This window comes from Lycium barbarum, chromosome 2 (assembly GCF_019175385.1).
Source record: "Lycium barbarum isolate Lr01 chromosome 2, ASM1917538v2, whole genome shotgun sequence".
Lineage (NCBI taxonomy): Eukaryota > Viridiplantae > Streptophyta > Magnoliopsida > Solanales > Solanaceae > Lycium > Lycium barbarum.
In genome coordinates this window covers 122,917,242-122,929,758 of record NC_083338.1, presented here as the reverse complement: position 1 = coordinate 122,929,758, position 12,517 = coordinate 122,917,242, and the positions used below count along the sequence as shown (strand labels likewise).

The 12,517-nt window shown below is 33.5% G+C and overlaps 1 protein-coding gene across 1 annotated transcript; it reads left to right on the top strand.

The window, feature by feature from the left end:
* The first annotated feature begins 10,945 nt into the window (after positions 1–10,945).
* LOC132628840 (uncharacterized) lies at positions 10,946–12,232 on the top strand. The gene has a single exon (XM_060344603.1). The coding sequence runs from the start codon at positions 10,946–10,948 to the stop codon at positions 12,230–12,232; it is 1,287 nt and encodes a 428-aa protein (XP_060200586.1).
* Positions 12,233–12,517: the final 285 nt, after the last annotated feature.

Sequence of the window (12,517 nt, the reverse complement as noted above, 5' to 3'; positions counted from 1 at the left end):
TAGGTACATGGAACTAGATACACCTTACAAAGAACAAAATTCTTGCTATGGTTGGTGTAACAATATCTTTAAATGCTGGGCCAGTGGGGTGAACAAACAAACATCATCAAAGTAATAATTGAAAGTATGGCAACTCTAAATATAATAACTTCCAAATTCTCACCATGAGGTCACAACTTAATTTTAAATAACTAATTCCCTTTCATTACTTTTCCTCTTAATTAATAAAGTGATCAACGAGGAATTAAAATTGCTATAAGCTATGCAATGAGATGTGCATGTAGCTGACGAAACAAACTTGGAAGGTTCGGTAATCTAGCTGATAAATCGATTGGAAATTTGCTAGATTTAAGTAAATGGGTCTCACCTAGGGGTGTTCTTGGTTCGAGTCTGTCGCGTTTAATTTTTATTTTTATTTTTTATAAACCAATCAAACAACATAAACAATCAACTTGTGATTTCACTAACAACAAATATCTTTTATATGTATAAAAGAAATATGGCTTACATATTGTCGGTTTGGTCCTATTTCGTTTTAAAGTTTCTTTTTATTGTCAATATCAAATCACACTATGCATTATTGGTATGTTTTTCAATTTAATACCTGACTGAGTCAATCAGTTACAAGTCGACTTTTTTGTCCATTTGGTGGTTATGCTTTTTAGTTTTTGAGTTTACCTTGAACTTCCCTAGTCTCACCTATGTACAACAGTTGATCGTGACGTGCCTAACGGGGGGGGGGGGGGGGGGGGGAGTAAGGACGAGGACTGACAGATTTCTAAGCGGTAAGTTTTGAAAGAGTAATAGTGCATACGGTATCGTAAGTAAATTCCACATTAGAAAGGAGGATAATGTCAAGTATTATAACATACAAGTTCATATGATATGCATATATTTGGGCTCGATGATGACACAGCTCAAGAGACAAATTCATCAGGTTTGTTGTACCAAAGCGGACAGTACGTCATGGGCTTGGACTCTGACAAATATGATATATAAACCCGGCTCATGCAATATGAAGGTAGGGCAAACCTCATGAGCGAGGATGCTGATATGTGACGCTCCTGAATGAGAGCAGTTCAAGGTCAAAGGACTAATAGGCTCTAGCTAGGCTGACAAGCTTTCAATAAAGAGGTTCTTATGATACCTTAGGCAAATCCCTTATTAAAAAGGGAGGGAAAATGAGATGTTATGACAAAGCACAATTTCACATGATATGCACACTCTTGAGCCATATCACTCTTAGAGCTTGATAGTAATGTATCGAAAGGATAAATTCGTGAGGTCTATTGGGTCAAAGCGAATAAATACTTTTCATGAACTTGGACTGCTACAACTATTTGTCCTTTGCAGCTATATTTATGAAATATGTCTTGAGAAATGGGTGGAGCGGGAGAGGAATGAAAAACCTAACTAGATAACAAATATTCAAGTGTATAAGTTATCACTATAGTCTAGGGTTGTGCAAAAACGGATTTAACCGATAAATCGAACCAATAAAAACGTTATTAGTTTACTGATATCGGGTTATTGGATTAACGGTTTGTGAACGGTTCTGTAATTTTTTTTATTGGGTTATCGGTTCGGTTTCCAATTTTAAGATTTAGTTAATGTTTAAACCGATAACCCAATAAGCTTATATTAAAATCATATTTTTATCCCTAATTATATATTAATGGCTTTAAATTATAATTTTTAAATAGATACCCTATTTCTAAATTACTTACCGCAGACATGCTTATTCTAATCATATTCTCTCAATTCTCATACGAATTAGGGCTTGCGATGCCTCTCTGCCTCTCTCCCTCACTTCTCAAAGGAAACTAGGGCTTGCGAGTTCTCTCAGTTTTGGATCTTTGAAGCTGCTAGCTCGGTGGTGCTGCTGCTTACTGCTTTCTTTTGCATGTTATAGTTTGTCTTGCTGCTGGTGTTTTTTCGAAAGAGGTTGTCCTTGTTTATGAACAAATAAACTAAGAACTGCCCTTGTTTTATTTTTGAAAGATTGCTACAATGCATTTTATACTTTTTATCTTGTAATTTGTGCAGACTTTATGCATGAAGACGGTGTATATATGAACAAATGAAAAAAAGAGGAAAAAAAAGGAGCATTTCTTATTGGTTAAACTGAAAATTGAGCTGTTAAGGACAAAAAACCGATAAACCGAAAATCAATAACGAATATTTTATAGGTTTGGTTTTGGTTTAGCGTATTTACAAACCAATAAACCGAATCGATAATTCACAAAATCGAACCAAACCGACCGATAAGCACCCTTACATAGTTTTTCTGGTATTTGATTGGTAGACTGTCCCATACTCAAGGAGGCAATGAGTCTAGCGCCAAAATGACACGTTTTTGGACCTTGAAGACAAAAATGGTATGTCTTTTTTTTTTTTTTAATACCAAAAGGGGCTTTTTGTTGGTTATCCAACGAAATGTTAACCCCATTTAACATTTCCGTCAAATGCAAAAAAAAAAAAATTGTATTTCGTTACATACCTGGCGAAATACTTTTTTTTTTGTATTTTGCTAGGTTACTAGCAAAATGTAATTCATTTTTTTTCCTTTTTTTTTCCACTTTTTCATGTTTTTTTTTAAGTTTCCTAAAATAAAATTATGAAAATATAAATTTTTTAGGACACAAAAAAAAATCAATTTTCTTGATTTATTGTTTCAGATATTTTAATTAACAAAAAAAATTGAATTTTTCATTTCTTTTCAAAAAGCAGGTTTAAAAAATGAGATTCATTTTTCCTGATTCTAAAAAAAACCATTTTCCAGATTTTAAAAAAAAAATTGACAGTAAGGAACACTTAGTGTTTTTTTTTTCATATTTTGCACAACGATTAGTCGTGTGTCGAGGTTCCGAAATGTCAATATTTTATATAGAACCTGATATTTTTTTCTGCGTACAATAATGTAAGCTCAATACATCAAGGATACATAGATGTTCAAATCGTCGTTTTAGGGGTTGAAAAGGTGCCCGAAGTAAGTTTTGTTTGGAAACTTTAGGTTTAAGTGCTTTATTTTTTAAGGTTTTGATTCAAACGTGTTATTTTTTAATCAAGACATAACTTTATTTTGAATATAAATCTAATTCAATTAGATAAAAATTTAGTTAAAAAATATAGGAGAAAGAGTAGTTAAACAGTCATAACTTTGCACTCGGATATCCGATTTATGCAAAAAAAAAATTAATTTTGCATATTTTTCCGAGATCTAGCAGCTCAAACCACTTGACCGGGCCGATTTTCTAGAAAACCTCTTTTTTCCCTTCCAATTTTAATTTTCTCCCAAATTGGCGGGAAATTTTCATATTTCTTTACTTATAATATGATGACGCGCAATAGGCTTCAACATAAAAATTTCGGAGTAATGTAGCTGTGAATGTCAATTTCACTTATGTGGTTTCAATTTTTAAAAATAAAGTTGACTAATTTTCTCGACATATAAAGTTCTAAAATAACTTTACAAAAATATAACACTTAAACCTAAAGTTTCCAAAAATACTGCAGTAACATATTGCTTTATACAAAAAAATAATCTTTAACGTAGTATTTTACCATGTTATTGGACTTAACCGCGCCGTTACAGTTTAGTTTTCGAGAAAAGGATCAAAATAGTATATTACATTTAGGTTTTGACCTAAAACTATATACGTTCTCTTACATGGAGCATTATGTTTGCTTAAGTGATGTGCTTTTAGTCAACTCCAAAATATTTTGTTAAAAATTTAACAGAAAATGGAAAAAATGTTCTTGAACTATTAGAAAAGGTCTAAAAATACCCTTCATTCATCTATTTTGCTACGAATACCCCTCAATTCAACTTTTTGGCTCATTTATGCCCTTTGACTAACGGTCAATATTATTTTATTTTTTAAAATAAGTAAATTATGGCATTTTATTACTGAAAAATTATTTTATTTTTAAATCTGAAAAATGGTTTTTTTAGAATCAGGAAAAATGAATCTCATTTTTTAAACCTGCTTTTTGAAAAGAAATGAAAAAATGGATTTTTTTTTAATTAATTAAAATATCTGAAACAATAAATCAAAATTGATTTTTTTGTGTCCTAAAAAATTTATATTTTCATAAATTTATTTTAGGAAACTTAAAAAAAACACGAAAAAGTGGATTTAAAAACAAAATGAATTACATTTCGCTAGTAACCTAGCGAAATACATAAAAAAATTTAAAAAAAATTGTATTTCGCCAGGTATCGAAATACAATTTTTTTTTACATTTGACGGAAATGTTAAATGGGGTTAACATTTCGTTGGATAACCAACGAAAAGCCCCTTTTGGTATATAAAAAAAGAATACATACCATTTTTGTCTTCAAGGTCCAAAAACGTGCCATTTTGGCGCCGAACTCAAGAGGCAATTGAGGTGGCCAAATTCTTGCCTTTTAATCGTGGACTAGCTAATACATAATTTCCAGTTATAAGTTGAGCTTGCTACATTAATTGGAGCATTAGACTTTTGGGGAAGATTGAGAAAGGTTAATTTACACTACGAAAACTTTACCAAGACAATGGATAGAAAAAATGCAGAGAAAAGACGGGATAATAATATATATATTTATATTATATACACATACATAATATATTTATGGATTTGTTCTCAAATCGAATTTGATAGGTCAACCTGAAATGCCTCATTGTCTGAGCTCATCCACTACGGACAAATGGGAAACATCGTCGAAATATATGATCATTCTGTATTTGATACTTATTATTAATAAGTTTAATTTAAATTTGTGCCACATAAAACTGGGATTGAGATATCAGCATTATGGACTGGGATGCGCGTATTACACAGTTTGCTCTGCCAACTGTCTACAATAAAGAACATAGGGGAAGGATGTATTTTTTGTTCCCCACAAAATAATCTTTAATTTGCTCTTGGAAGTAGTTAGTAAAATTGTAATATTGCTAGCCAGTCAAAGTTTTAAGTTTCTAGTGCACTTGACCCTATTTCAAATGTTACAAATATAAGGCTTTGAAGTGTCACCTTATTCAAGATTGAACAGTGTTACAAGGCCTGACCTAATTGAGTCTATTGGGAAATAACTTTAGCTAAAAAGCATTTTTACAAAGAGCACTTTAAACAAAATGTCAAACTTGAATCTAATAAATTAAGCTGCTTTTGGACAATTTGGCTGTTTGATACACTAAATATTAGTTATACGGGGACTATAATGAAGGAATTGTTATAAAATAATTAATAATGAGGAGAATACATGATTACTATTTTAAAAGGCGTAATCACCATATGGTGAATCATGATATATATATATATTCTTATTTTACAATTTATCTCGCATAAATAATACATCAATTCCCACAAAATTTAATGCATCTGTCATTTAATACCGCAAATCAAATGCTGTATTAGTTATGCCATGGCTATCTTTTCTTATATGGTGAATCAATTATTATTATTTTAGGCGAGCTTTTATGATGAAATTGAAATAAGCCAAACTACTTATTTCACTTTACATTATTTGATTAGACGCAAAATTTAAAAGCTTAAATTGATTTGTGTATCAAGTGGTAGCACAAAGTTATTTGGTTTAAAAAACACATTACATCAAAAGTAAATTTGATTTAAATAAAAGAATTGAAATTTAAAAGGTGCTCAGAATGATATTATGATAGAATACAAGAATATATATATCCGATGTAATCTCAGAAGTAGGATCTGGAAGGTGATGTGTACGCAACCTTAATATGACGGAATATTGTCAAATACTTTGGTAAATACAAAATCAAAAGATTGACATACTATAATTATTATGGGTATATAATCACTATTTCAAAAGGCAATTTGGCAACTGTCAAATCTGTGTCAATTTTTTTTTGTTAAGCTATTTTGTCAGTCATTTCTAAAATTGTCCCACAGTGTAGTTATACATTAAACCAACCACTTCATAAAATAGTCATACAAATTTTCAGTACAAGGCTTATTGTCGAAGCACCTTTTAAATAATGTAATTCTCTAGCTAGGCCTTGCAAATTTCTCGAAAGATCCCTAAATTAAGGAGGTATTAGTGTAATTCACATTTTTCCTTTCCGACTTGTTTCTAAGCTTTGAATTTAGAAACTGACTGCCTCTTAACATTTTTCCTTGGTCGGTTAGGCACTGAGACATTCAACTATTCAAGTACGTAGAATGATTAACCAATTGGTCAATAATTTTTTCCAGATTTCTTGCAAATGACGTAGCTAGTTGATCCAAGATGGATATAAACTAAACTAATTACCATTACAGTTATGAAGCTCAATTTAAATTTATAAATTATAAGCGGCAACAAGTTGGCTTGGGCACTGAGCTGAGCTCGACTATGTTAGCTCAATTATTAGTTTTAGAAAGATTTCGGCTCGCTAGATACTAATCAAAACTTGGTTCGTTTTGACTTAGTTAGGTCAAATATCAATCAAATTTGCTTGGCTGGAACTGACGTACGCTCTGTTTACTAAGGACCCGGCCATGAGAATTTTTCACTTTTTTTCCTGATTTTTTTTTTACTTTATTTGAAAATCAACGTTTGGCCGTGAAATTTGAAATACAACTTCATATTTAAAAAAAAAACACTCAAAAACCTGTTTTCACTTTTTTTTTTTCACTTTCTGTACATTCAAACAACCAAATATTCTTTGAAAAAACTATAACAAAACACAACTCCTTCTTCAACTCCAACTTCAAAATTCCAAATAAAGTGAAAAAATATTTGGTTTTCATGGCCAAACGCCTACTAAGTTAAGTAATGCAATTTAAATGTAAATTCATCTCTTAGACTTAAGTATAAAGTAAATTAGTAATTAACTTAAATTTTGATGTCATTTTAGTAATCAATTCATGTTTTTGTCACAATGAAAATTATTAATGGCTAAATGCAATTTTGTACTCCAGGTGATATAGTTAAACTTTCAATTTGGAGCAAATACATTGTGACATATGAATTTTTTTTTGGTAATTCAAAATGTAATTTAAAATCTTAATTTAAGAATTTAAATTATTATGGTCATGTGGTACATACTTTGATTTATTTATTTTTTAAATTATGTTATTATTTTATTTAAGCTGGCAATTGGTATAATTCAATCACACCTGAATTCATTTTTTAATTATTATTATTATTATTATTATTATTATTATTATTATTATTATTATTAATCAATCAGCTTATTATTATTATTATTATTATTATTTAATTTTTCTTAAAAATATAGTGCTGCGCGAAATAAAACGTTTAGTGGTCGTTTGGTTTGAGGTCAAAATAGTCCCGGGATTACAATCCCGGGACTAATTTATACCATCTGTTGGTATTATTTTATACCATCTGAAAGATGGTATAAAATAATACCAGTATAAGTGGGTTAAGAAGGTATAAGTTGAGTTATTCCAGCACTAATTTTTATACCACGTTTGGTACAAGGTATAAAATAATCCCGGGATAAATCTATACCTTATACCAAACGTGGTATAAAAATTAGTACCGGTATAACCCATGTTATACCTTAAACCAAACGACCACTTAAGAGTTGATCGGGCTTGGATATAGATTTGATTGTACTATAGTAACATATAGCTTAGTTTGGTTGGCTAGACCTGTTAAGATAAATAAACGCTTGGCTGAGCTCAATGCCTATTAGCTCGATTGAGCAGATTCAAGCTCAGGCTCAGGCTCACCTCACTTGGCTCGACGCTCAAGTCTCGGAGCAACCAAGGGCAATAAGAAAAATATATCAAAAGAAATTTTCATTAAACTTCTACAATAAGAAACTAAAACAGGCACAATCAACAAATAATTACGTGTGGGAGGAACATGTGAGGGTTTTCTTTTTTTTTATCTTACGCACATGTGGAGGTTGCTTTGTACCATAATCATTACTGGAAATAAGGACCAGAATTAATTAATTAATTAACACGAATTATTCTGTCAGCCACCTGATAACATAACAAAGGAACCTTGTTTGCAATTCATTAAAATTTCTAAAACAGTGTTCTATTTCCTGATTGGAAGAGATCTTTAAGGAAATGAAATGATTCCCTTTGGAAATAATTAATATTCATATAACTTTGTCTGGGAGGAAGGAGAAAGGATGGAGAAGAGATTTTGTACGGATTTGACCCGACATTGTTCTTCATAGACATGTTCATAAAAAAATGCAAAAATGGATACATAATTAGGAAAATTGATTAGGAAAAAAGGAATCACGATGACAGTACAATTAAGTTGAAGAGAGATCCGATTTATTTCTAGAAGTGAAAAAGGTTAAATCTATTCATGAACTATTCGATGTTGAATAATTATACTACCATTAGACTTTTTGTCTAACTTTACCACGTTTCTAGGAAATAGTTCTGGTTTTTACCTTGACCCGTTACAAAACTCCAACATAAAGAAAATTTTAAATTATAATCAAATGTTGAGGGGTAAATTTAATTTGGATCTTTCTTTTTTGAAATTTAGACATGTGTAGTTCACCATTTTATACTGGAGCTAAAATTTTGATGGTAGTATGATTGTCCTCAATAAAGTTCAATGCATGAATTAGAATTATATATTCAGTGAGTAGTGCTATAATAATTGAATGTAAAACATTGAAGCTATGGAGATATAACGTTGCCACTTTGAGAAGTGCATCATCAACAAATTAAACAAGTATAATAATTTTGATAAAGCTAAAGTAATGTGTCATGCATCTCAAAAGGTGAAAGAAGCACAACCATGTAATTGACCAAAAGTTGTTCATATCTAAAGTCTAAACTGTTTGATTCAATGCTTTCGCTAATTACCAAATTGCCTAATCACTTTCGATTCCAAGGTTGGCGAAAAGAATTTCTGGAATTCTCCCGTTCTTTCCAAGCTTTCCCCGGTTGGAGTGTTATACAACTATACTGTAATTATTTGACGGTAAAGAAGTGTTAAATGATATGCTGTTGATTATAGTATACAAACTACATTGATAACATTATATTGCTTACTGATTACAATACACAATCTACATTAATTTGTATACTAATTTTTAGATCAGAGACGGATCTAGAATTTGAAGGTGGCGGGTGTCACTATTTTCTTCAATGTACATCTTGTTAGAAATGTATATTTGGGTCGGGTCCATCTCTTTTAATTTATTCGGGTCAAATTAATAGGTTTTTTTTTTATTTGCAAATATGAAAATTACATCTCAAAAATCAAGAAATGAACATAATTAGCATCTTAAATAAGGAATCACACTCATTAACACTCATTAACAACAGAAGTAAAATCAACATTTTCACTAGGGACTTGCATCTCTTATGTATATTAAAAAAAATGAATTTGCACAAGTAAAATAACGTCTTCAATAAGAGAATTACACCAATCAAAATAAGAAAAATAATAGAAAAACTCTTCAATAGGTAAATACACCCCATAAGTAAATGTAGAATTAGATAAACTACAAGTTCTCAAAAATAAATCATAAATTTCATATTTTTTCTAAGCAGTGATTACAAAATTTTCATCACAATTTAAGTAGTAAAAGTGATTTAAATTGAAATTATACATACTCTAATTCATTTCTCATTTTATTATTCAGTACTCCAATTCATTTCTCATGTTATTTATTGCTTATTAAGAGTGTCCTAAGTCAAATCTAGACAAGTAAACATGGACGGAGGGAGTAATAAACAAAAGAAATTATATAAAAAAAAAAATTGAATGTTGATCTCAATCCAAAATTCCCATTGAGACCCAAGTTTTCGATTTAAATACTCACATATTTGAGATTAAGATAAATGTTTAATTTAAGGGATTTTGAAGTTTCTATTTGTGTGTTCTCGCTAAAGATCACAGATAAAATAATAGAAAAGAGGAAAGGTAATATAAATAATAAAAAGATAAATAGAAAATTGGGAGGGCCGAAAAGGGAATTACTGGTACAAAGGAAGTAAACAGCGCAAAGAAAAATAGGAGTCGAAAAATATTCAAGATAGATTCAAACTTGTGTCAGCCAGCCGTGGCACCTTTGTCTAATTTGCGATTGGGGGTGGTAGGATCAAATATTTAACCTAATTTAAGCAAAATACAACATAAGTATATAAAAAATTTATTAATCGAGAGGGTGACATGCCACCCCCACCCTAAAGGGTGGATCCGCCTCTATTTTAGATGGCATACAATGTCTAATTGGTACTGTATACGGGTAAAACCGAGGACACAGGAACGCTCGGTTTCCCGTCGTCATGGTTATGCTCGGTCACAATACGGCTGTCTCACCGGGAACGAGGCTTCAAGCCCGGGCCAGGATGAGGCGATAAAGGAAGGGCGATTAACTGCCATTAGTGGGAGACCGAAATATCCGTCCTCACCCGGATATTTCGGCGTCGATCTCGGCAATATAGCTGTCACCAGATTTACCTGCTTTATTTAGAATTGTACTAGGGTTGAAACTCCTCTACTATATAAAGAGAAGGTCATCATTCGTGAAAGAGGTTGGCAATAGCAAGGAGAGAAATAGTTTACATCAATTATCATAAGAATCTTATTAAATCAGTTTCCATCTGTTCTTAAGTTCATTTTTATTATACCTCGTGAGCGTTTGTAACAAAAGGGTATCGACCTCGGTTTCTATACCTGAGGCCATACGTATTTTAAAAATGAAATACATGCCTCACGGGGTAACGAGGGACACCCCGGACAAAGTACCGAATTGATAAGAATGCTCGAAGAATTGACCAAACGGGTCGAATCTGGTGAAAAGAAGATAGAGGCAAACGATAAGAAGGTGGAGAACTACAATTGAGGGTCGATCAAATCCCGGGGGCTCCGCCAGTGTTGAAGGGACCGGATACGAAAAAGTTTGTTCAAATATCATTTCCGCCAAGTGCGGCACCGATGAAAATCCCTAAGAGATTTCGCATGCCCGATATCCCGAAGTACAATGGGACAATGGACCCAAATGAGCATGTGACTGCGTATACGTGCGCTATCAAGGGCAACAACCTCGCCGATGACGAAAGGGACTCAGTGCTACTTAAGAAATTCGGGGAAACTTTATCGAAGGGAGCTATGATTTGGTATCATAACTTGCCCGAGCACTCGATTAATTCATTCGCCATGCTCACTGATGCTTTCGTTAAGGCCCATGCCGGGGCTATCAAGGTCGAAACTCGAAAATCGGACTTATTCAACGTTAAGCAATGCGATAACGAGACCCTCCGCGAGTTTGTGGCTCGATTTCAAATGGAGCGCATGGACTTACCTCCAATTACTGACGATTGGGCCGTTCAGGCTTTCACCCAAGGGCTCAACTCGAGGAGCTCGATCACATCTATGGAACTAAAACAAAACTTGATAGAATACCCGGCAATCGCCTGGGCTGATGTGCACAACAAATATCAGTCGAAAATCAGGATCGAAGACGATAAGATTCTGAAGGCCACTTCAGTGTCATGGCATTCCGGTAAAGGAGGTGATCGCTCAAGGAAAGTGATAGATCGAGATTCCAGATTATCATATGACAGATACCAGTCGTACCCGCTCGATCGAATGGGGAATGGGCGTAACAGCGAATCATGCAAGAATGATAGGAGAAACGATCGAAGGAATGATCGAGGCCAAAATAACCGTGGTTTGGTAAACAAAACTGTTATCGATAGAGCTTTGGGAAATAGAGAAACTCCAAGGTTATCCGAGTACAACTTTTGCGTCGATGTAGCAACCTTAGCGGCAGCCGTTATCCGAAACAAAGAAACAAGGCATCCGAGGCCAATCCAATCTGACCCGGAGAAGCGGGACAAAAGTCTTATTTGTAAGTATCATCATACTCACAGCCATCGAACTGAGGATTGTCGACATCTGAGAGAGGAGGTCGCCCGTCTGTTCAATTTGGGGCATCTTCGAGAATTCCTAAGTGAGCGAGCAAAAACCCATTTTAAAAACCTGAATTCCAACAAGCATGATAGGACGGAAGAGCCCCAGCAGGTGATACACATGATCATGGGAGGAACTGACGTTCCCATAGGGCCGGTTACGAAGCACACGAAAATTTCCATAACGAGGGAAAAGCATATCCGAAACGATGACCCTGATGGCCCCATCACGTTCGATGACGCGGACATGGAAGGCATCGCCCAGCCGCATAATGACGCACTGGTAATATCTGTCCTTGTCAATAAGTTTAGAATTAAACGTGTGCTGATTGATCCAGGTAGCTCAACTAATATCATCCGATAGAGAGTCATCGAACAGCTGGACTACTAGATCAGATCGTACCGGCTATACGGGTCCTCAATGGATTCAACATGGCATGCGAAACGACTAAGGGTGAGATCACTATACTGATTAGTATGGTAGGAACTACGCAGCAGACGAAATTTTATGTGACAGAAGGAGATATGGGATACAATGCATTGCTGGGCAGACCGTGGATTCACCTCATAAGAGCGGTTCCCTCGACTATGCATCAGGTATTGAAATTCCCGACTCCAGAAGGTATCAAAACCGTCTGTGGTGAACAGC

What these genes read in the sequence shown, in the direction of transcription:
- LOC132628840 (XM_060344603.1), top strand. Translation starts at nt 10,946, where the DNA reads ATGGACCCAAATGAGCATGTGACTGCGTATACGTGCGCTATCAAGGGC.